Below are 25,999 nucleotides of genomic sequence, written 5' to 3' on the forward strand. Positions count from 1 at the left end.
TGCGCATGTGTTAGTTTCTCATTCTCCACCATTTCCTGAAAACAGGGCTTGGGGAAAAAGCACACAGCCACATAACATTTTTCCATTAGCAGAGCAAGCAGGGAAGGTAATGGGCTGGGGGGAGGGGGTGGTAATCAGAGATCTGCTTAGTCTTCATAGAAAGAAAAATGCCTGGGCGCCTGCTTTGCCATAAATTGCATCTGGTGGTTGGAACTACAGCAAGTTATTAAAGTGACTGCATTAAAGTCATAATTCAGCAGGTCAGCAGCACACTCTGCAACCCCTCCTCCATCATCCCTCCCAGCCCCATTTTCTGAAAGGACAGAACACCAGTGGCCTAAATCAGCTCCTGCTGCCGCACTTGGTGGCTTTTTATCCTGGGAGGGGAGGGGAGGGAAAGGGGAGGAAGAGCAGCAAGCTCACGCTACTGAGGTAGTTTGCTTTGCAGAGTCACAGGGAGATGGTGCTGCCCACTCAGGCCTGGCAGCACAGGAGAAAACAGGCTTCCCAAATTCAGCTTTCCCCACACAGCAGCAGGGTTACTCCCTGGCTCCAGGCCCCCTTGTGCTCTGTCAATCCAGCTTCCTCGCTGGGCTGGGAGAGGCGGGTGGGAGGAAAGCAAGATGCCAGCGTACCTCGGGGATGGGGCTGAAGGCAGAAGAGTATGTGCTGCTTGTGCCCGATTGGATGGAGGGACAGGAATGAAAACTGCATCCCACAAACCCCAAGATGGATGCCAGAGCAGGGCTGCAAACAGCCAGCTAAGTGGAAAGCTCTCACTGTCGAGGTCAGAAGCTGGCTTGAAGGAGGCAACGTTTGTCTCGCATGTTGTGTTAATACATTTGAGCAGCTCTCCGCCTTGCAGCTAGGATGAAAGCTCCCTTCAGATAATAGCTTCCATTTTGTTTTCCTCTATAAAAAATCAGGCACATACACCATCAGTGCTAAAAGGTTAAGGAGTCCCCAGCAGCTCTTCTGAAAACAAGCTCATGCACGTGTGATTAAAAAGAAAGCAGATAAAACCCCACAAACCCCAAAACTAAAGGGAAAGCAGATTTTCACCTCAGCCTTCCAGAGGCCTCTAAAAGTGGGGATTTATTAGAAATCAGGATTTCTTTTTTCCCCTTTTTTTTTACATGAATCACCTTGCGAAGATCCTTCTAAACACCTTCAAATGCAGAAGGACACCGTGCTTGGGGTCTGGTCGCTTCCTGCAGATGTGATACATTTCTGCAGTTTCCAAGGGGACAGAAGTGCCCTGAAATCACCCCTCCGCCGCCAGAAAGCGCTCGCTCTGGGGCTCTGTTTTCCCTGGCCTGTCTGCGGGGAACACAGCAGGCCACAGGGCACCTTCCCTGCTCTGGATGCTAAATATTTGTTTAATGACTATCAGGAGGAACACTGAAGCTGAAAGTGCTGAGATGACAAGTAGGTGCATGAGGTCACCCTGTGATGCCAGCCCAAGAAAAATGCCAGGTTTTCAATGCATGTTCATGGAAGCGGGCCTAGAAAACAGCATGAGAGAGGGAAAAAGCACGCACACCACTATTCCCTTAGCAGCAAAGATTCCTTGCTTAAAACAGACATGCAAATGCGTATTTTTTCTGCAGATTACATGTGTTAGAGACACTCTGATTTCTCCTTCTGTTTTTCACTAGCAGTATAAATACATACCTCCCAGAGACTCCAGCAGAACACTGGGGGATGGGTTTCTTGGCTACCCAGGCTCCACAAAATTGTCACACAACTCCCTTGATGCACAGCCACACTTAACACTCACAACTATGGAGGACAAGTAGAACATGACACCGCCTTCTGGGTCAGGGTTTTTGTTCCCATTGAGATTTTATTATAGGCTTGAGATCCTCTGAGAATTAAATCCGCTGCTCGTCTACAGAACAGATAATGGCAGAGCAAGCTTCCCACATCACTGCCTCCTGCCAATGCGGCTCAGCCCTGACCTGGCTACCATTGATGACTGGACAGAGTAGAGTTCATTCTCCGTATCCCATTCACAGCCACTGGCCTTTGCAAACAAGGAGTAATTTAGAGTCCAATTTGATTATTTTTTTCAGAAGAGAAACCAAGCAGCAAACCAAGCAGGAACTGAGCTGTGAGCCACTAAAATAATTTCAAATAGATTTTCTGTTTACAATGTGGATGGCAACAACTTTTGGGCTCCAGTGACCCAAGCAAAGTAAAGAATGAATAACACAAAATTAAAATGCAAGATATCCTGTTCCTGCACGGAGCTGCTCCAAGCTTTGTGTGTGTGGCATTTGGTGGGGCTGCTTGGGAAAGGAAACGCGCTTGCCACTGCAGCCTCGCTCTCTAGCATTTACTAGAGCAGTAGCTTTTTGTAGCTGCAGTGCCTTAAGCACACAGGGAAAATAAGAGTGTGATGGGAAGGCTTGGATGGCTGAAAGCTCGTCTGTATTTCACAGGACTAAAAAGTTGGAAAAATATGTTGCCTCTGCCTACAGACCTCTCCCCTCTATAGCTTGTCCCTCGTTCATGTTTGCATTTCCGACAATGCAGCAGTTCAGACAAGCACTAGCCACTGCTGCTGTATTTATTATTCCGGATACCACAGCAGTGACACAGACATTCCGATGTGAGGTCAACGATTTTCCCCCAAATGTGAGGATATTAGTCAAGCTCACATCACACCGTGAACACAGTAGTCCGCCGGTTTTTTCCAGCGAGGTTTCCAGCAACAAGGGGGCAGCAGGGAGCCTCGAGCAGGGTCGGTTCGAGCAAGAGCAGACGGGCTTCAGCTCCTTGTTTCCAGCCTCCTTCGGGCGGCGATCATAGAATCGTTTAGGTTGGAAAATGGAGGAAAGCCCACTCCTTGAGGAGTATGACACAGCCAAACCCCAGGAGAATACAAGGGGTCTTACCGTCCTTCTCAAGCAAACGGACCGGGAGTGTCCTGCTCCCAGCGTATCTCATATTTGTTCCTCATTTCTAAAGTATCTAAGGGTACAAATCATCCTTCTTCATCCAGCATTTATGCTGTTTCACTGGGCTTGTAAAGGACAAGCCAGGCTCCTCAGAATTTAGATTGCCAAGAAGTCAGTTGCTGATCTTTCATAATTAGAAATTTACTTTGCAAATATACTAGGTCTCACAATTCAAGTGGGTTTTGGGGTAGAAACCACCATTTCAAACCTGCAGGTGCACCTGCATCAGTGGGACAGAAGCACCGCAAATGTAACTTCATTTTCTACAGGGTTCACCACGGGGAGTATCCCTCGCCAGTTCTCACCCCTCCAGCTGCAGTGGAGCTGCCTGTCCCTCTTCTCACAGCCAGGGGTACAGGAATGCACCCGCAGCCATCTCTTCACATTCTCCACTGAAATGTCCCACAGAAAAGCTACCTGTGAAATATCCCTCGCATTTTGGAAGCATTTAGTGTGTAGGGCTGCAAAAAACTACTTGGAGGGGTATTACAGACACGCTTGGGAAATGCACAAATGAAAGGCAGTGTGTGTTTATTCCTATTCTAAAATGTAGAGTAGTTTTTGAGAAGTCTGACAGGAGCTTCACTGAGAAAACTACAATTTAGGCAGCTCAAAGCTGCTGTCCTCCCCTGCAGCAGGGCTCCTCACTAAATCACAGCAGCTGTCCCTCCAGCGCCAGCAGCAGCCGGGAACACAAGGAACCATTTTTTTTTCTCTCTTTCCAGTGCGGAAGCAACACAGGAAAGTCACAGAGCAGCACTGAGTCAGGGCTCTGCGGCACAGTAAATTTCTGAGGCTGCCTGGTATTCTAGGCACATCCTTACGGCAATAAACTCCTCAGCATCATATCCCAGCCAGGAGAGAATCTGGAGCAGCTAAAAATACAGCCCCTGCATCTCAAAAGCTTGCACACAGCAAACTGCTGCCTGTGACCTCCACCCACTTGGCTCCCAGCACACACACCCAAGGCAGGTGGGGAGCAGCCCCAGCCCTCCAGGCAAGGATGAGAAAGCGCTGTGCATGGTGATAGGCATTACACACTAATTCAGGAATAAACCTGGGTGTCTGGTGGGAAGGAGAATTTCTCCTTGCCCAGCACATGAGAAAAGACAGGTGAGGTCTGCATTGCCTTGGCATTTGGGGGGTGATTATTTCTCATTTTGTTCTGTGTAGTGAAACACCCCAAAGATTCTGTCATTAGCAGGCACTATAAGTCTCGAGGACACCACAGGTGTGACTGGGTTATTTATAGCTATGCTTTTACATTACCAGCTCCAAAACATCACACAAAGAGGAAGGTAATGAAATCTCCACCTCTCCAGCCGTTGCTCTCTAATCTGAAACGGCATTTCCAGGAGCCATTTTCACTCAACCGGGGAGTCTAGGAATAAACACGTTCTCACCCTCCCACTCCCTGTCAGACAGCCCCACAACTGGCATGCACGTACACAATCACACACACATTCATTCTCCACATTTCTCACCAAGAGATACAAAAAGTCTCATGCATTTGCAGTTTATCACATGCAAACATACACATCTCTTCCCTTTCAGTCATGCAAATACACAATCACAAACGCATTCTGGGTTAAATTCTATTTTCACTTATGCTATGCAAATATAAAAGCTGAATACTTCCATTAAGATAACAGATTTACAACTGTGTAACTGAGATCAGAATATGGTGCTGACTCTCTCATACATAAATTTCCATAGTTGCTCCTGAATTTGTCTTTTTGCTCAGCCGCCTCTCTGTGCATTAATCATTCAACATTTAAATCAGCCATCCATTTGCTTCTTTTTGCTTTGTCAATGAAAATTGTTCAGCATTAATTATAAAACTCATTCTCTACTGAGGTTTTCTTGGCTTTTTTTCACTAGTGGGTGGAAGTGTCAATTTACAGTCATCTTGTTCTGTCTTCAAAAATACCCTGTGTACCAGCTACATGGCAGAACACATTTGCTGAGTGAGAGCGCCTGTGAATGTGTGTGCGAGCTTGTGAATGTGTGAGCATATGCAAGATTGGGAATGCATGTGCATACATGTGCATATGTAGAAAAGATGCAGAGATCGTGTTTGAATTAGAAAGACGAAATGTTTCTCAGGCTTTATTTTACAGTTTGAATTTTAACCACTTTCTGAATCTGAAGATTTTCACCCTAGCAATACAGATGATTTCAGGTTACAAAGCAAAGGGTTTATGACAACTGCAAATGTGTTCTAAATTGAGTATCTTTGGCAACAACGATACAATACAGATCTAATTTTACATAGCGGTAAAACCTCTCCAGATTTGCTTTCATATTTTACAATCAAAAGGACTGGGCATTGCTGGTGCAGCACCCTGTGCAATCCTGCAGTACAAAACCAATGCGAGTACCGCAGTGCACAAGGTAAGACAATAAACCAGTATGCTGTAGCCAACAGCACATCACAAAGCAATAAAACACAAAGGCTGGAGGATTTGGTTCAAATGGGAAATATGTCAGTGTGTGGACTGAACACTGTAAAGGCGGAGGCTGACTGAACTTGTCTTTGCAGGTATGATTTTCACAACTGTGAATGTTTTACTCCGTTACTACAAAGCAGAAACTACACCAGCGCGTAAATGCTTTCCAATCTTTTCATTATACTGGGATGCTGCAACCTATATTTAACCCAAGGGGAGGGATGTGCTCAAGAAACCATTCTCTCCTTGGCAGTCATTTCTCTTATCAGTTATATAGAAATGTTAGACCACTTTAGCTGCCAACCAGGGATTATAGAAAGGGGGGGGGGAAAGGCAACCAGGAGAAAGATGTATCTCTCTGAAAAAATGTAGTATGAATGTATTATGAACCAATGTAAGATCTGAGTCAAGAAACCAAAGTAATCTCCAAGGCGACAACAAACAGATGAACAATGCAAATGCTCTTCTTCTTCTGGGATTCTGGTATAAGTTTGTTCTGGCCTAGTACACTTATGGTGTCAACCCCTTCCTGGGGGCCTTGCTTTGTGGGAAGCAATGGTTCAGGGAGCAGGGTATACGATTCGCCTCCTCTGTCTAGGCTGGTGGCCACTGAAATATAGTGCCTGTTCTGTATGCTCTGTTGAGATGGACGTGCAGTTTCAGTTCAGTTTCACAGAATTGCTGCCCACCACGAAACCCTGCATTGCAACAGGCAGTAATTGCCTCAATTGCAGAAAACACCCGAAGTAAAAGGTTCAGAAAAGAGATCAAGAATGGAATCAATCCTGAACACTGAAGTGGGGAGGAAGGGGAAGCTGTTAAGAGGAGGAAGTTAGTATTACCCAAGCTATATACATTCTGTGAAAAACAAGAAACCTTCGATCTCCAAGATTGAAGTGCTTTTCAGGCAGTGCTTTTCACTCCTACTGAAAACACTGGAAAATAGAAAGTGTCCTTTTACTCTATGATGGAATGAAAATAAGTAGAAATATCAGTATTTAGTCAAATAACAGAGCATCTCTCCGATCTAACAGAAGTTGCGCTTTAGCTAAGCACTCAGAGAGCGAGCTGGGAATACAGCCCAGGGTCTGGGTTTATTTATTTTGTACAGACCTCTGCATGTGCTGTTCTGAAGGAAAAAAGGTGAGTTTGATTCTCATTTACATCCAAACCATTTTGTATGCCTGGGAGCAAAAAAAGGAGCTGAAAGTCAAGTCTGCATTAGGGAGCATTCTCCAGAGTAGGTAACCTGCAAAGGCACTACAAATGTAGTCAGAGCTTATTCAAGCAAGCTGTACATCTGCAGTATCAGGAGAAGGTTCTCTAGTGAAGAGCCTAAAGGAGTTGTGGCACCAGCTCTCCCATGACTCTCCAGGCAGAGCACAGGCTTGCAGTCATACCACACAAATGTGCTTTCCAGCCGTGCTTACCTTCCCCTCCTTGCCTGTATCTTCTGAGAGAAAGTAACATTTTCACCAGCTTGTTTCCCTTTCTCAAGAAAACCACCCTATTCCAAGAAAAGCATGGGTTTGCCATTATAAACACATTGACCCTAGAAATTCTTGCTAGCAAAGCCACGCTGGTCAGAAATCATTTGCTATCATACTCATGTCAGCAGGTCTATGACAAAGCTGCCCTTAGATGGATAGAAAGGTATTTTGTGCCAAATTCTAATTTACATCCATAACTCTTTACAGTTCTTGCCAGCCTGAAGGAACCTTGGAAGGAGCACATACCATACCTGTTTTGACCCTGCTTGCACTTCATACTAGTGTGAATGAGAATTTGGAACTGTGAGTCCGTATGTGCCTCCAAATTGCTTCTGATTTTTCTATGTGCTTATTTTAGTAGAATTTGTCACTCGTGTATGCAAATAAAGCTTGCAGAGGAGTTCTGAGTAATAGGGAGAAAACAGCCTCCCACTGTTTATTAGACTACAGATGATGCCACAGTAAAAAATGCTGTTGGTAATTTTAGTTCCCTTTCTCAGGGACACTTCCTGCCCTTCCACATTGTTATGAAAACTGCTGGTGACAGCGCATCCAGTCCTAGCACTGGCAGCTCCACAAAGAGACCTGTACTGAAACAGGCTTGAGCCTGACTGTTCCTTTTTCTGCTAAACTTCCAGGTCCAGAACTTCCCTCTCTTCCAGATCAGAGGTGGAACACATGACATGGCAGAACAAAAGGTTTTCTATTCCTTGCCCGTGGTCTCATAACTTCATTCACAAGAACTGTCAGTCCAATTCCTTTCATAGCCGTGAAACTACCTGAAAAAAGTTTTAATGCTCTTAGATTTTAGTACCGTATTTTTACACTTTCCATCTTAGGTTTCATGCCTGTTAAACCATCTTACGCTTCAAAGGCCACATTTCCTTCTGAGTGATTCTGTCCTTTTTCCACTTGGCAAGTGTCATATTTTTCTGTGATTTTCTCATGGCATTTAAAGCAACAGGATCCCTTTTATTTACTTATCTCCCTGGGTATTCACATCATTGCTCATTTCTCAAGACAAATTAACAGCTCCAGGGTGACTGCACCTGCAAAATCACCCAAAGCAGCCTACCTACTTTATCCAAAACTGGTGACAAACTTTGCTTTTCCTGAAGTGAAAATTCTCAGTGATCCAGATATAAAGATTCAAGGTTTTCAGCCACTCTATATATTAAGCATATACTACATTTGAATGAAATAATTTGCACATGTGCAACCTACATTTATGCATGCAAATCAGGCAATTAGGTATAAAATTACCTGGTTTGCATATATAATGTTAGAACCGAGCAAGTAACATGCAACAAAACCATATTCTATTAATATTATTTTCTTCTGTTCTGAAATTAGCTGCAACTGGATTAGGAAATACTCAAGATTTTCATCACTTAAAATGATTAGTCTATTTGATGAACATTTCTAGGTCTGCTGATGTGCTGGCTAATTACATATATCAAATGATCCCGATTTTGTACCGTGTTTGGTAACTTCCCATGAATTTTACAATAAAATGTGCAATTCCACTTTTTTCACATTTAGAATTTGGCTTAAAATTTATCTGCACAAATAAATCTCAAGTGCATAAATAATAAAGAATTGCAACACAGATGCCCCCCCATTTGCATTTGAATTCAAATATTCACTAATTTTTTTTTTTTTTTTTTTGCTGTTTGTGCAATCCAGCTGCTTTTCTGTGCATATAAATATGGAGCTGCTGTATAAGCAGCTGCATATGTAGAAAAAGAAGCCAGTGAAGACAGACTCTGTGGAGTCTGGAGGGTATTTCCTACAGGACCGCAGTTGTAAGCAGACAGGTCACACCTCACAGATAATGAAACAAGAAGCTTTCCCTCTGCATAGCAATGCCAGAGGGGACTGACTTACTGGAAGGTGCGTGGCTGTGCTGGGAGGGCTCTGTGACACCCTTCACCCTGACCTCTCCTCTCCAGTGGCTCTCTCTCTGCCTCCCACTGCTCTGCACATGTACCAACACAATTCCCTTTGCTTCACTCTGTCTTGCTCAGAAGGGAAGCTCCTCAGGCACAGGCTTATCCTATCTGTCTACAAAGCCTTATGCATACTAAGGGGCTTTAGCTATAAAATAAATAAACAATAACTGCAGTTCTGCTGCGGTGCAGAGACATTTTTTCATGTCTCTGTTCTCATGGGCTTATCTCCAAACCCCTCTAAGTGGTTCATTATCTTTTTTTAAGACAGGGTCACCAATTCTCTTTCAGATACAAGCACATCTTTGGTTCCTGTAATGGCAGTACAAAGCTTCACACAGGATTCAGTATTTCATTCCTTATGCATCCTGGCATTTGCTTTCTGATCAAAGATGCCCATTTTACAGAGGTGAGCTTCCAGTTAGTTATCAAGTGAAAATCAGGTCTTCCTCAAATATTCTGATACCTTTAACTGAAAGCTAGGCAAAATGCCGAGGAAAATGTTTTCCTCACAGTGTGCACAACTGTGTATGCCATAGATTTCACCTGCTGCTATGCGGCTCATTCACCTATCGCCAGTGTGCCAAGTGCTACTGGTTTGATTTTTTTATGCTTAAACAGTACTTTCAAACTCTTCAACATCCACTCTTGTGTCTTGTCCTTTACTATTCAAATTGTAAGCATTTCTAAAAGACCACCTCTTTGTCTTCTACAAAATATGTTGCACATCTTTGGCTCATACAAGAAAATAACAACAAAGACCATCAAGATATTTGACAAGATCCACATTTAAGAGCCATTATCTTGTGGCAACTTTGCTGTTGATGATCTGCTGCCTCTCATTTCAGGAACTTCTCACTGTTTCTTATTCATGGGTGAATCAGTAGCGAGGGACTCTTCACCTCACAACCTACTGATCAAATATCTTATTAATTTTATTTCCAGTGCCTTTGCTGCTTTGCAAAGTTTTTCTGCTCGTAACTATGTAACCATTTGGCTCTTGTTTGCAGGTCCATTGCAACAGCTTCAGAGTATCTCCCTTTTAAACCAGAAAACTCCGCATGTCTCCCTCTTTTTCATCCCTGCCTGCTGAAGGATAGAGCTTGTCTAGTTTTCCTTTATTGCCTTTGCCTCTGGCACTTGTTCTTACTTCATCCTCTATTTCAGGCTAAGGGTCTCCAGATCTCCTTGACATATGTCCCAAAAGGGGTACATTTTCATTTCTTGATCTTCCCTGACAGCAACCATCCCTTCCCACACTCAGCAATTTCATTTCTATAAGGAAATAAATACAGTAGCAAGTCAGCACCACCTTTGTAAGTTCAAGCATTTTTAAGAGACACCTGAAAGTCATGAAGGCCAAGAATGTAAGTCTGTCTGTAAGTGATATGTATTTCAAGCTATGGGGGTAAAAACCAGCAGTAGTTCTTGTGTCCCAAGTAAGGTGTACTTCATTCTAAACCTAACATCTATCACACTTCCAAATAAACAATGATACTTAGAAACGACTCAAGGCCTTTCATCATTTGTGTTTGTTACACATACCTAATTTAACCTCAGAAATTCCTGAAGAGGAAAAAAAGCAGTTTGTAGGAGATGCTATGCTTATACCATATACAAATCCTCCATGTATTTGCAAACAAACTGCTAAGTGTAACCTACCTCTCTAAGAACCCATGGATCTGGAGCAAACCAGCTCTGTAAGGTTATTGGACCTAGCAGGGAAGGAATCAGAGGAATTACACAAGGAATTAGTGGTGGGAGCAAATTAAATAGGTGAGTTTGTGTGATTTGCCTTGTAGTGGCAAACAGCCCCCTTGAGCTATATGCTCAAAGGGGGACAAACTGCTGACTGATCAGATTTGGGACCCTACGACAGAGTAATCTTTGGGGAAAGTAAGCCAGCTTGTGCACCATGAAGCATGTTGGCAGGCAAATGGACTGTATCACTAAGAGAAAACTAAAGCATCTACATAGAAGATAATGGCAAAACCCATAGGTAGATACAGCTCAATGGATTCTTCTGTTGTGATGGAGAAAGATGGAAATGTTTATCTGCAGCTGAAAAACCAGCAGCAGACCAGGCACTCCTCCTGCAGAGTCAACAAAAGCAACAGGAACTGCAGCTTGCACCTCAGCAGGAGAGATTGCTGATATGGGGTCTGGGTAGTACTGCTGGACTTGCAAAAGGTAGTTTGGGCTGGCTTAGCTCTGTGCAGATGGACCTAAAACATTACCTTCAAATGCCCATTTGCACCTCTGAATGCCTAGTGCTGCTGGTGTGGAGGGTTAAAATTGAGTAGCCACAGAGAATCTCCTCAAATAGAGAGGGGCATGCAGCAAACAGTGTTGAGCTATTTGGCTCATGTTCCGGCCAGGCTGAGACTGGCTCCAGAGGCATGCTGTCATTGCATCTGGCTTACATTCACGGGGAACGTGCTCAGTTATAGCAGTCAAACAGCCAGGGAACATCACTACCTGTATGTTCAGAGATGAGAATGGTAGCCTTGGAATGACATCCACAGGGTCTGCTGCTAGAGCTTAAACCGACTGCCACTCTGGGCACTCCTCTGCAAGTAATATGATTGAGGAAATAGAGATGGAGGGAATGAATTCATGTGACAGACTAGAGCATTCTTCTACAAAAGGCAAGGAAGACTTGGAACTTGCCAAAAAGCTTTAGAAGAATTATTAGTCCTATATCAGCTTACAGAAGGTCCCCCCGAGAGTAGAGAACTCCAGTACCATGCAGCTGGTATGCAAACTTGCGCATATGAAGGGATTGTTCTCTGGAGCATATGTAGGAATGTGCCCAGCATATATAGATATGTCATGTGCCATTCGAGCCATGGGTGTACGTCTCTGCTCAACACAGCAGCTTCCTGCATGAGGCAGCCAGAGAAAGTCTTGAGTAGCGAGTGAGGGGTAAAATGTTGAATTGAGACCAAATGGTCTCATATTGTGTGGGTATTCCACTGCTGCCCAAATGAAAAATCAAGAGAAGTCTGGTGACTGCATTGCCACGCTTCCTTAGGGAACAACAGCCAGAAAGGCTTAAGAAGCTTAGTAAAAAGAGCTACCCAGGCCCATACATCTTTAAGCATCAAGGAAAGCTGGTGTATCAGTATAAAGACTTGACAACCCTGAAACAGAACATCATTGAGAAGTCTGTGTGGTAATGAGATAGGTCCCCATCAAACCATAGAACTAGTCTGGACAAGACCCTGAGGTTAACAGTGCCTTGCTGCTGAGGATTAATCCCTTAAATGCTTGCAGCAAGTAATGGGCAGCACTGGGAAGGAATTGGGTGACTCTACAGAGAGGAGGAAACTCTGTAGATCAGGTGACAGCCTACAGTTCCCACAGACTTGGACTGAGACAGGAGCATAAAGGGCCTAAGCTGAGCAGAAAAATAACCTTGCTCTTGTCTGGTCCCTTATTTCTAAGGTTTGAAGAACTCATACTAGCTTTAAGCATTTGCCATGTTTTCTGGGATGGAAGACAGACCTGATGGCTACACAACTGCTGCTCAAATCTCAATAAGGAAGAATAAAACTGTGTTTAAAGGCTCTATGCTGGAAGGTTCTTTTTTTCTTTAAAATACTAGAAAATAAATCTTTAATTTTATGTAACTCTTTGTTTGCAACAGCAGGAAGGAAATGTGGGGTGTTTAAAAGTAACTTTAACCTGATGTTGTTTTCAACAAAGGTGCTATTAACAACTGTTATTGTTATACAGTCCTATAGAGTTATGTTGTAATTGATTTCCATAGCAACATGATCATGTCATATATTCTGGACTACAGTTCAGCGGGAGAGGGGTTGGAAAAAGCATGGAATGAAGACTGCAGAGCAAAACTTGTCCTGATTATTACTTGAATCTTGAATGTTCTTATTAGTCCAATTTGTTTAAAGAGTGTTTATTTGTAGGCAATGTGGAGGATCCAGCCAGGCTGCACCTGCCTCCCCAGGCATGCTCCAACACAGCCTGGGATTGCACATCTTCAAGGAAGAGCAGGGTGGGGTTCCTCCAAATGACAGAACCTTCTGCGAGGAGGAAGTTTCAAGTTGTGACTTGCAAATTATGCACAACACACTGCTGTAAAAATCCAGCCATCAGAACAAGGAGGATCTAGGCAAGGAACTGCAGCTAATCATGCAAAAAGCTGAAAGGAACTGCTCTTTGTATTAAGCAGTGCAGTTCCCAAGAAACGCTGTTGTCTCTTCTAGCATGAGGAAAGACAGGTACACAAGAGCATGAGAGTTTCTGCATCATTTCCTGGTATTTAACTGGCACACAAGCCACTAAACATCCTATCAAGGATGCTGACTAATGAATCTATCTTAGGCTGCAGGTCCTTGCTAGCACAACGTGACTACATGTCCACAGATGACACAACTTATATTACCCTGATGGCTGCACCTCTTGCTGCTTCACCTCCATCCAGCAGAAATGATGCAATGAGTACAGCTGAATGAGTGCAGTTGGATGAACAGGAGAGCTGACTGCAGTGAGGGGTGTGTGGAGGACAGAGAGCACCACTCAAAACCACATCAAACGTTTGCCAAAAATGAGTCTGTATTCCTAACAAGGTACAGCTCTTGAAAGGCTGCATCCTTTTGATAAGATACATGGCATAATTTTTCACTGAAGGAGGTGGGATAAAATAGATGCACCAACTGGCCTTTCTTATCAGTGCAGTCTGGGTTCTTCAGGGAGGAATTATCTTTACATGTAACAGGGAGTCAAGCCCATCACCAACACCGAGCAAGTAATAAAAAATACTCCCAAGCTTACTGCTGCAGAAAGATGAGAGCTCTTTCAGTTGTTTTAATCCTAGATGTTTCGTACCTTCTCTTTTTATTTTACAGAAATAAGTTGCAGACACCAAGGAAGAGACTTCTAAGAGAAAATGTCTACCATATCAAGCTAGATCAAATAAGCCTGCAACAGCTTCTAGTCAGTGGTCTGCAGCAGACCAGATATTCAGGCTTCCCACTCCCTCCCTAGTTCTCCCCCTAGCTCCAACACAAATCACATCCACAAAAGCTCGTTGTCCTTACCCCAACCATATGCCAGCCTGGACATGTTCAGATGAAACCCTGGGCTACGCTATGATCTTGTTTCTTGTTAGTTACTATGATGCATGCAGTGAAGAGTAAGATTGCCTCACATAGGTCCAGAATACAGCAATTCCAAGCAACCCCCTCCTGTCTTCGATTTGGCTGTGCTGTGCTCATTCTCCATCACAGCCAAAGGAGAGCTCCTACCTCTGACACACAGGTATGCACTCTCCTTCACCCCAGCCCTTGGTACATTGCATCAGTAAGAACAGCAACAGCCTGTAGCCTTGGAGCTATCTGAGGGAAGGACACAGGCTACAGGCAAATAGCCTGGCACTGAGCACTGTTGTTCCCAAACACCTGCGTCGCATAAGTGCTTTTGAGTCCAGCTGTACACAGTCATTGTGACAACATGCTTTTATCCCAGAGGAAGGGAGGCAAGCAGTTTGGCAGTAACCAAAGGCCATGGTCTCCCTCATTCTGATAGGCGTTTGCCATGTGACCTTGGCTAAAACACTCGAGATTACCCATCTGGAAAACAGATAAACTAACGTAGAAACTTCACCCTTTCGTGGGCACAGTCCTCGATTATAGCTAGCAAAGTCCCAGACAGCTGTACATAAAAAGCACTTACTTATGGAAGGGCAAAATGCTATTTTGGCCTCCAGACAGACTTGGGGCAGCCCTGCTCCCAGGACCAGCCTCCTACCCCTCGCTAGCCTTCAGAGGCCCAGAGGCAGGAACAGGCTGCTAAATCCGTGATTCGCCTGAGGAGCGAGCGGAGGCTTGCAGCAGCATGGCTGCTTTCTCTGCACATTCCTCTGGTGACGCTGCTTCTTACCCAGCATGCAGATAACCCTGAGTCAAGGCTTTGGTATGAGCGGCGCTGCCAGGAGCTGCGTGCTCGGAATAGAGGGTTACAGTTTAAACCGAGGTGAAGCGCCGTCCCCAGCCAGCTGCACCCTGACTGCCCGCCCCCGGGCTGGAGCCAGCCACCCCTTCACCTATTTGCAGAAAAGGAGCTTTCCAGTCACTCTCCTCCACCCCACCACTCACCCAGGGATCATTCCCATTGAGAAGCTCTAACACTAATAGTAATCCCGACGAATTTAGCTGCTGCTAATAAATCCCACCCCTCTGCCCCTCCCAACCTGCCTCCATGCAAATCCATTTGTAGGTTACTTGAACAATAGCGGAGCTGTAATCAGCCCTCCCCTCTGGCAGCCTGCAGGGAGGGAGGGGAGGAGGATGATGACAGTGGGGAATTCTGCTCGGCTCCTTGAAGCTGCACAGGCATGTTTCATGTCCCCGTTCCCATCCCCTGCGCAGAGGCGGGCAGGCAAGCAGGGGATCACATGGCCGTCTAAGGCCGGGCCCAGGCTAGCGGCAATTACATGCTGTGGCGGCCCCGAGCCACCTTCCCGGCCCGGTTCAGTTCGGTTAAGTTCAGTTCAGCTAGCTTCGGTTCGCCGCCTCCCACCCAGTCCCTGCCTGAGCTGCCATGCCGGAGCCGTGCCAAGCAGCTCCGTGCTGCGGTGGGGTTGCCAGGCTTACAGAGCACTGAACAAAGCAAAGAGCCTTCACGCTAGCCAAAAAATAGAGAAGACCCCAATGCAGCAGGCTGGGGGAGCCGGCCGCTCTGGCACACCCAGTGCTGCTGTGCCAGCTGGGGAGAAAGAGGCAGCTCCCTATTCCAGCTCTTTGGGGACAAGGGAAAACACAGTCTTCTCGGTGTTAAAACTCATCGGTGTGGGAAAGGGGGTGTTTTCCTGAAGATATGTTGCTATCCTACAGCAAGCAGCTCACATCTCTGAGGTTTCTTTGCAAATGGTCATAAAAGCAGCAGCGAGTGCATATGGCCAAGCAGAGCTACGGGGGAAGGGGGGGGGGGGGAGGGAGGGAGAGCTGTGAGCCACTGCCAAATCAGCTGAAACCTAAGAAGCTTGACCTTCCTCACCTCCACCCTTGCTCCCACCGCCTCCAAACAACCTTACAAGGGCGCATCGGGAAGCAGCAGCGAGGGGAAGGCGCTCAAAGCCCTGCAGCACGCAGGGCCGGGCAGCCGGGAGGGGTGCGGGCTGGGTGGCAGTGAAGGAGAGGGGACGCGCTTCAGGGTAACTGCAGCCGCTGTCATCAGCGCACACTGATACCAGCGTGTCTGGCTCACTCCGTCAAGCCAAGCACAGTAGTAAGACTGTGCAATCTTGAACCTACCTAGCCTCAAGTGGCTCAGCCAGTCCAACCAGTCAGAGACCGTACTGGCCGGCCAGACTAGTGACGAGCATCCTCCCCCTCCCATTCACATGTCTAACTGCGCCCTTTTGCTTTTCACTCTACAGTTCCCTGAATGGCTGAAAGAGTGGGTTTGCTGTCAGAAACTTGCAATGACACGTAATCTTCCGTGTTTCTTCTCTCAGAAGTAGGCGAACCCATTCCCAGGGAGAAGAGCTGGGCTCCTGCAGAGCCTCCCAGTCAGAGTCAGCAGCATGGGGCTGGGCTGCCCTGTGGCAAACACGTGGAGAGGGAGATGTTCGGCTGGCTCATCTGAGAAGCCCAGTAGTAGCCTCACTCAGTACATAGACCTAATTCTTCTTTTAAGACACACAGCAGAGAAGAAAACTTGTTTGCAGTTCTTTTCGTATCATCCCAGTCTGCATTACAGGTTTTAAGGCAGGGGCTGAAACAACACAAGCTCAGTGCATGGTTTTCAGACACTTGGAAAACAAACCCAGCAGCACCTATTTCTCTACAAGGGTGTATAACTATGCCTTCTGCATCATCCAGGGGATGGTTGTAAGGACAACTATGTAGGTATAAAGCTATGTTTTGGGTAGAAAATGCATGCTGTAATGGATTCCGATGGCAGAATGCCAGGGGGGAAGCTGTTCTGCTTCAATAATAGCCTTGTAAGAGTCAGCATTACAGTGACAGTTCAGTACTCTGCTGCAGATCTACAGGATGTGTCACTTTGGCAGAGGAGGCTGCTAATGCACAACACGAACCATCCTACTATGAATGGAGAATGGCTGCATACCACAAAATAGAAGAAAATGGTAAGATCTAGGAAGAGGGAAGCTGCAGAGCTACTACTGCATAGTAAGCTGGGAACTTGAGTGCTCTGAGGAGACAAAGCCCTTTCCCTTGAGGGGAAGAAAAACTCAGCTCACAAGACATGTAAAGAAGCAGACAGCCCTTTTTTCCAGTGACTGCTGCAGCTCTGCAAAGCTATGCTGGCAGCCAGCCTATTTGAAGAGATTGCAGTTTCAAAACAATGTTAGTCCTGACTAGTTTGGAGTTCAAATGTTAGAGGGGAGGGAGGCGGGGATATGCTCATACACACAACATTGCTAAGCAAATAAAGAAGATTACAAGGTTTGTACTAATGGCCAGTTAGCATTGGTGAGCTTCAGCTCCTGATGAAAACTGTGTAGTATTTCCCCCAAACGGACATAGCATCTCCTCACTGCACAAACACTTCCATCTCCAACTCAGAGAGAGCTGCCAACGCTTAAAAAACAAACATCCAGTGACACACATGTTCTAACCCATTTCTTAGAAAATAGGCTACAAGGCTATTAAAAGAAATGTCCAGAATAATCTAACTGGGGGAAAAAAAAAAAAAAAATCAACCCTCCTTGGGAAAATAAACTATTTAAATACTTCCCCATAACCAGAAGGAAGAAGAGCACAACAAATCAACAAATGACCACCTGGACAAATAAATACACTTACACAATTTATTCAAGCAAACATTGGGCTTTACCTTAAATAACTGGCAAATATGGGGGAGGGGAGCATTACTGTGAAACACAGACATCAGCTGGATCTCTGCACAGGAGACCCGCTCGCAGCTCCCTTTTCCTCTATCTTGAAGAAAGGTTACAGCTTGTTTGTCAGCTGTGAACATCTTCAGAAAGAGAGGAACCTATGGAGTGGGTTCAAAGCAGTACTGCCTAATACGCCCAGACTGGCTGCTTAATGAGCCAGAGTAAAGGAAAAGGTCACATGGTTACAAAAAACCTCCACACAACAAATGCCCCGTAGCTACGGTTAACTTTAATTAACTGCACTATTACAATTCACTTCAAACTTATTTTCCACCTATGTCTACTGCCCCTTACCCTTCCTTTGCCAGCTAAAAATCAAATGGATGAGTCTCCTAAGTGGGCTTATGTTTCCAAAATTCTGACTGATAAGAGCTTTTCAAGAATGCTCTGCAATTAAAGAAATCCACCAACTGGGGCTCTGTCTAACTGCTGATGACTGATTTTAAGATTACAGGAGTAGTTCTGTTTATACAAATCAGAGTGTTTGCGCTTCTGTGACATAATTAAACGTCGAAAACCCGATAGTTTTTCTCTTTTAATGGCAGTTACAATTCACACATGAATATTACTGCTCTCCTCATTGGGTTTAAACTCCAGTGTTATCCATGTGTACAATTTTCCTCCCTGCCAGTCATGAGCTCACCACGTTAGTCTCCCCATCTCATGATTTTAAAATAAACTGCTATGTGGGAACTGCATTCTTAGAAATAATTGAAAATAGGATCAGTACAAATCTACACTCTAAAAACCATACAGGGTTGTATCCAATAATTAGCTCAAAATGCATATGTTGGATCTAATAATTAACTCAAACCATCCTTTTCCTGCATTATTCCCTCCAATTCATTACATAAGAGCAATATGGTCTAAGATTTTTAAGCACCAATATATCACTTAATGGAAAGAAAACGAATATACACATAAAGACATTGTCTGAAATCACAGATACAGTGATGGCAAAGATGGAATCTCAAAACATAACCCACCCACCCAGTATAGCCAGAGTATGTGTACAAGAGAGCAAAGATCCATATATACACAAGGCAAATAGTCTCCAGGCCTCTCCCATCTTTCCACCAGGAGTACTGATGAAAAATGTCTCAGCAGCAAGCAGATACCAAATGTCATCCAGATTTTCAAAAAGCACCTCTCTTTACAATTTTGGGGCTTTGGGGAGTGTAGGGGTCCTTAATATTCAATGAAACTCAGCGCTCATAACCTATGACACTGTTGCATTTGGAACAGCTCTGTGTTCTGCTGGTCAAACTGCAAAGGATTTCTGCAGAGCTGCTCCTTTTGTTTTGGGTTTTCTCTCTTCCACTTGCTTCACTGGAAAGGACAAAGTTCACATTAGGCTTGTTTGCGTTTTCTACCTAGTGTGAGGCCTGTGTATTTACTTTGCCTGTTGATAAACTAACAGGTAATTGCACTGCTCCCCTATCTCCAGAAAATGCCAATGTCACATAAAATAGTTAATTATACAAAGAATCCCATATGATCATTGCCAAAAGGAAAGCATTACACTTCAGTGCTTTAAGGAAGCTTCCTCACCTGAAAACACAGAACAACCCCTGACTTCTTCACCAACTCAGTTGTAGAAAGCCACTGCCTAAATGGGGTAGCTACCCACCAGCTGCAACATCAACTGCAGAAGCTGTTATTTCCCACTCCCCTTTTCTGCGCTGCGCTCAACTACAGATCTGCCTCACAAAGAGTCTAGGGCTGATGTCGAGCTTTGACAAACACTACTAAAAATCAACTAAAGTTATTAACCATGTGATGCTGGGTTTGGGGGGGGGTTTGTGAAAGAGGGCTTCATTTCAGTTCTGGAGATGTATTAAATTGCGCAGGCAATGGATGCATCCTGTATTTCAAACAGTTTGCAGCTGGAGAGCTGGGGTGGGGGGGGGAGAAGGGAGGAGGAAATGAGATGCAGAAACAGTAAATAGAAAATGCTTAGTCAGCAACTGTTACTGCAACATTAAAGGTGAAATGTAAATAGGCACAGTGCCAAGATTTAGATAAGTTTGATAACAGCATCAACATCATCATCTTACTACATACATATATGTGAAAATGTGCGTACAAGTGCCACAATTATCACGAGGAACTGCAGGCTCGTGGGCTAATGGAGACTTTTAAAGAGGCACCATGGCTCATGCATGCTGCCTGTGCTCTGAGAAAAATGAAACTTGCTACGCCAGAAGTATTAATATCAATTGAATTTATTACAATTTACTAAGCTCCAAGGCACATTACAGTGTTCTGTTAACTACAGAAATGTATAAAGGACAAACAGAGCATGTTTTTCATGTACAGCATTTTGCTCTACTGTTCAAAAGCATCCGTGCATCAATAAAAGCAAAAACAAAAAACACATGAAGATTAAAAACGTTCAGATCAATAGAAACAAACTGAAACATTTTCCTTACAAACTTGCAACAAAAAAATACCCTCCCCCCCCCAGCCACCCCACCGTTTTGCAAACAGAAAAAAAAAAACAAAACCAAAAAAAAAGAAGGTGAAAGACTAACACTCAGGGCTTGTCAAACATAAGCTGTCACCATTTTTGTAGCAATTTTTTAGGCATCAACACTGGCCTTGGCAAATTTTTTTTTTTCTTTTTTTTTTTTTTCGTCTTCTTTCAGAGAAGTGCATACATTTACAAAAATACACACCAGCAGCAGGTAATCGCTAAGGGCTATTAACTTTGTACCTAGCCAACACACTGCCAAAGAAATGAGAACAGGTATTATGTGGTAACCAAACAATATTATATTCTGTTTAACAAAAACCAGCTCTATCCTTCAAATGAAGAAGAGTACATACCTTTGTTTCAAAATATAGAAACATACGACGAAAATAATGTCTATACATAAGACTAACTTTTGCAGTTTCTTATATTCACAATTCTACATCTTCAGGAGTCTGAAGGGATTGGATTTCCTACTCAAGGGTCTCTCTCCTTTTTCACTTTAACGTCCCCAGCTAAAATGGTCGCGATCTCGCCCTGCATAAACGCCCAAGGCACATTGGAACCGACTAGGGGGCATTTCTCTCCACTGGGGCAGTAGACCTCGCCAGTCGCCCCTTGGGCCTTGATGCTCTCTCTGGAACAAGGGAAGCAGAACTTGTGGCTGGGCACAGAGGGGCACTGAACAAAGTGGGTGTCCTCCAAGCGTTCGTGGCAAATGGTGCAGCACAGGGGCCCGCTGTTGGCCATGGGGGAGTCCGGAATGTTTTGGGGGTGCACTTGGTCCATGGCGGGGTGGGCGCTGGGGGGAGGAGGGGCCACTTGTAGGTTCATGTCCCCATTGCGGGAGGCCAGGCGGCGCTGGCCTGGCACCGAGGCCGGCGACACAGGGCTGCTGCTGTTTCTGCGGGTGGACGTGGTGGAGTGCACCGAGCTGCCATCCTTGGGCGAGTGGGCATTGCCCAGCGTGTCGGCCACCGACATGAGCGCGGCCATGGGGGACTGTCCGTTCTGGGGGGCGGACTCGGGCGGCGTGGTCCGGTTGGAGTGAGGCCCGAGGGGCGGCGGCGGCGGCGGCGGGGGGCCCCCGCCGTGGACCGCCCCGAAGCCCCCGGCCGACATGGTGAGCTTCAGCGCTTCGCTCTGGCTGGCCATCCACTGCTGCCGCTGCTGCTCGTCGCTGAGCTTCAGAGCCCCCTCAGCCGAGTCCGAGGGCTCGGGAGAGGCTTTCCTCTTACGCATCGCCCCGCCGCCGCCACCGCCGCCACCGCCGGGTCCTCGGGAGGCGGCGGCCGTGCCCTGCGCCCCGCCGGCCCCGGCCCCCGGCCGCGGGAGACTCACCAGCGCCGTGGGTAACATGGGGCAGCTGGCGTCCAGGTAGGGCTGAGGCAGCATGTCGGCGCCCACCAGCTCCTTGAAGAAACGCACGGACTCGGGCAGCAGGTCCCCCAGGAGCCGCCAGTCGCCGGAGCCGTGCTTCTTCTCGTACTCCAGGTACTTGAAGCCCGAAGAGAGGCCGCGGCCGAAGTCCTTCATGCAGTCCTGGTACATCTGCTTGGCCACTCCGGAGGCGCTGGAGAAGACAGTGCCGGAGCCGCTGGGGTACTCGATGAAGAGCTTCAGCTCATAGTCCATGCCCGGCTTGGAGACGGCGTCGAAGGCAAAGACGCGGCCGAGCAGGGCGTGATCCTTCTTGAAGCGCACCTCGTAGGGGGTGCAGCCGGCCAGAGTGAGCAGCGTGTCCCGCACGATCTTGGGCTTGCTGGCCCACTCCTCGGCCCGGTTCCGCAAGCTCTCGCTGAGCTCGGCCAGAGCCTCCGCGTTGCGCTGCTTCTCCTTCAGCTCCCGCTCCTGGTCGCTACTGGACACCGAGCCCGGCCGCTTGCCGCAGGCCTCGGAGGACGAGCCACCGCCTCCCCCGGCGCCACCGCCGCAGGTGCCCCCTTGGGAGGAGGCGGAGGGAGCCGGGGGGCCCCCGCCGCGGCCGCTCAGGCCCCCGTGCGGCGGGGGCAGCGCCACGCCAGGGGCGGCGGGTCCGTTGAGGAGGGTCTGCGGCAGAAGGTTTGGGGGCACGTTCATCTGGGCGCCGGCGGCCCCCGGGGGCAGGCCGGACACCAGCCCCCCGTGAGCCCCGCGGCGGGAGGAGGAAGAGGAGGAGGAGTTGGGGCTCTGCCGGTTCAGCTCCGGCGGCCCGTCCTCAGGCGGCTTGGGGAAGCCGTTGGGCCCCCCCAGCCCGTTGGGCAGACGGGCGCCGTGGCTGCCGCCCAGGCTGCCCGGCGGCGGTGGGTACTCGAAACGGCTGCGCTGCTCTGCTGCGGCGGCGCTGAGCCCGTAGCGGTCCAGGCTGGACTGGGTCAGCCCCGCCGAGGCTGCCTTGGAAGAGGCGTCCACATGGTTGAGCTGCTGCTGGGCCGCCGCCGCTGCCGCCGCTTCTTTGGCGGAGAGCGTCACTGCCTTGACGCCGACCGGCGGCGGGGGTCCCGGGGAGCGGCCGTCCTGGAAGCAGCCGTGCGCCCGCTTCAGCTGCCGGGCCGTCTCGATCACGAACTCGATGCGGTCGGCGCCCTCGTAGTTAACGCAGCCCCGGCAGACGGGCTCCGTGAAGTCCCAGATCATGGCCCAGGGCATGCGGGGCAGGTCGCACAGGTAGCAAGACTGCCTCCGGGACGACGACACCTGCGCAGCGGACATGGTGCTGCTGGCCGTGGAGCTGCTGCCGCTGCCGCCGGGGTCGGGGCTGGCTCCGTCTTCCCCCCCGGGCTGCAGGGGGGGTTGCTCTCCGTACCTGATCCTGTTGCCCCTTGTAGCAGGGGGGGATTGTCTGCTTTTAGTTCTCTCCTGCTGCCGGAGAGGGCTTCTTCTACTTGGTCCTGCCGCTGCTTCCCCGGTGGGGTGGGAACCGCTTCTACCGCTCCTCCGGGGGGCTGGGTGGGGGTCGCCTTCTAGCCGCTTCTGTTTCCCTGCGCTCTCTAGCTCTCCGCCGCCGCTGCTGCTCCTCCTCCGGGAGGAGGCGGAGGTGCACGGAGGAAGATGGGGGGGTCACCTTCCACCCGCCGTGGCTGCCTCGCGAGCTCGCACTTCGCTACGTGCTGATCCACTGCCGCGAGCGAAAGAAAGGTACCCGCACGGAGCTGTCCGGTCCCGCCGGCGGCGGCTTCCCCGAGCGCCGGCGGAGTAGTGGCGGCCCGGAGGTGGCAGCGGTGGCGGCAGCAGCGTGGCAAGCGGCGCCGCCTGCTTCTCACTCACATCCTCGCTGCTGCTCGCAGTCCGAGCGCGGGGTGCTGCGCGCCGCCGCGTGTGCCTGCGCGCCCCCTCCGCCGCGCCGCGCTCCCCCCGTGCCGCGCCGCCCCGCCCCTCCCCTCCTCCGCGCCGCGCTCCCGGCTCGGCTGCGCCCGGGCGGGGCACCGCGTCACCGCCGAGCGCCCGCTCCCCTCCCCCCGACCTCCGGCGCAGGGCCCACTTGTTGCGCGGGGCGCGCATGCCCGGCGTGCTGCCCGTGCCCGCCCCTGCGCGGCCGGCGGCAGCTGGAGCGCGGCGGGGCGCGCGGGCAGCTCGCGCTGCCGGCTATGTTTGGAAACCTGAATGCAGCTCGCGCCCTGGCCCCCTCCCCTCCTCTCCTCCCCTGCCCGCGCCGCGGTGCCCCGCCGCGAGACGCGGCCAGGGAGCGCGCGCACGATGGCGCGCGTGTGCGTGCGTGTGTGCGGGGCTTGCTCCCGACCCGGGTGTCTCGGTTCGGGATGCCGCAACCCCGCGGCCTTCCCTCTCTGTCCCAGCTCTGCCCCTGCCACCGACGCTGACGGTGGGATTCCCGCGCGCCGCGGCTGCTGAGGCAAACGGGGGGGGGGGGTGGGGGGGGTGGGGATCCCGCCTTAATATCCGATTTCGTGTTTCTCTTTCAGTGATGCCGGTGACAGAATGACACAGTTTCTGTAAGCCCGTGACTGCATCAGAAGCTCTTCCACTTTTGATTTGTTTAAATCGGCCATGTTTGCCGAGTGCTCCAGGTTGGGCTGGGAAAGACAGCGCTGTGCGCTGCTCGGGGGGTAGGAGCGGCCGGGCAGGTGAGTAACCGCTGTGATCTCACCTCGCTCATGCACAAGGACACAGGGTTTTCCCGGCGCTGGGAGAGGGAACACACGGCTGCTTTTTTTCTATTTACCTTTCTCTAGCTTGCTAACATTTGCATAACACTGCTAACAGGCAAATTACTCAAAGGAACTTCGGCTCAATGCAAATAAACCGAGAATTCATTTCACTGGGAGGAAAGCAAAACTCCGAAGCCTGCCTTCTCCCGAGGGTGCCCACTCCCCTTCGGTGCCCTGCCCGGGGGGACGGGCTGTGCACAGCCCGCTCGTACTCTCGCAGCACCCTGTGGCTGGCTTTGCAAACACCGACATCGCCGTCCCCGTCCAAAGAACAATAACCTCCCACCGCGGGGACGCGGTCGGGCGGGGACCCGCCGTGCTGCGCTGCTGGCGGCCACCGGCGCCGCGTCCCCGGGCCGCTCCCGGGCGCACGGTGCCCGCGGCGGGGCAGACTCGCCCGCTCCCTGAGTGCGGAGCCTCTGCCAGCCCGGCTGCGTCGGCGGATGTCTTGTTCAGCCCCTCTTCCTGATTCCTTTGTTGCTAGAAACTCCGAAATCCTAGTCCAGTCCAGGTTTCCCTCCGCGCTTTAAAGGGAGTCGGGGGTTCTATGGCGCGGTGCCACGGCTCCCTTGAGCACACCGAACGCCAGCAGCGATGCGGCACCGAGGAGGAAAGATGCCTTCCATTCGGCTAATAACGCTTCAAAACTCACACGACAGAAAGTTGTTGCTTTAAATAATTCGTTTCTTATCGCCACTGCATCTCCTTTCCATTTTTAGTTGTCTAAAACGTTTTATATGGGTCTGGTTATAATTTGTTAAACTGACCAACGAATTTGTATATGGATGTGAGTGGAATTATTTTACAGGGAAGGCTTAAGGAAATGCATGTGCTGAAGTTACAGAAATGGTAGGACCAAATAAAATTCAGTAACAAAATAAATTCGGACAAAGGGACTTTTTTCCATGGAGAGCTTGTCAAAGCAGGGAGTAGAGATAGAAAAGTCGTCGAGTTATGTGAGTCTCCTATATGCAAATTGGCTGAAGAAGATGCACCGAAGGAGAGTGGATTTCACACTTAGAAATTTCATGCCTAAACCGTGGCCATTAGGGAGGCTTCACAGAAGCAAGCTTCCACTAAGGCACATGAAAGCTGGTCAAAGTGAAACTCCTCGCTTCCAGCCACAGCGATTTAGTGATGGCTGCAGGATTTCTACTTTAATATGACTTTACTTGACTAAACAAGCGTATGTTCACTCTGATTCATATTGGAAGGTCACCTCCTTTCCTATCCTTTTATTGCCCCATGCTGATCTTCATAGGAGCAGCAGAATTGGGCTGTGGGAAGAGGTCAGCCCCTGCTAAAAAGCTCAGGTTAAGAGAGCTGAGGCTTTCCCCTTCATCCCGAGTGTCTGGGAATTCAGGTCTGCAGCATATCCCGACTGCATTTCAGTCCCCGGGTTATACAAACCCAACAACATGACAAGGCACTCTGTGTGCGTGAACCACCCCTCACCCTGGCTCATTGCTCCACTGAATCCTCCTGCAAGAAAGCCCTTTTTTGGTAACACTCACCTCACAGGAACAGACTTCTTGTCTCACAAGAGCAGCCTTTATAGCGAGTGTAAATAATAATCACCTTAGATATAATCTAGTCTCAGAAAACCATTTACAGGTGCTGTCAACTCCCTATATAGTTT

General features: G+C 48.5%; 1 protein-coding gene across 1 annotated transcript; it reads right to left on the reverse strand.

The window, feature by feature from the left end:
• Positions 1-19,878: 19,878 nt before the first annotated feature.
• On the reverse strand, positions 19,879-23,029 carry IRF2BPL (interferon regulatory factor 2 binding protein like). The gene has a single exon (XM_080619430.1). The coding sequence runs from the start codon at positions 22,904-22,906 to the stop codon at positions 20,693-20,695; it is 2,214 nt and encodes a 737-aa protein (XP_080475556.1). The 5' UTR covers positions 22,907-23,029; the 3' UTR covers positions 19,879-20,692.
• Between the last annotated feature and the right edge of the window lie 2,970 nt (positions 23,030-25,999).

Source organism: Psittacula echo (assembly GCF_963264785.1).
Source record: "Psittacula echo genome assembly, chromosome: 5".
Lineage (NCBI taxonomy): Eukaryota > Metazoa > Chordata > Aves > Psittaciformes > Psittacidae > Psittacula > Psittacula echo.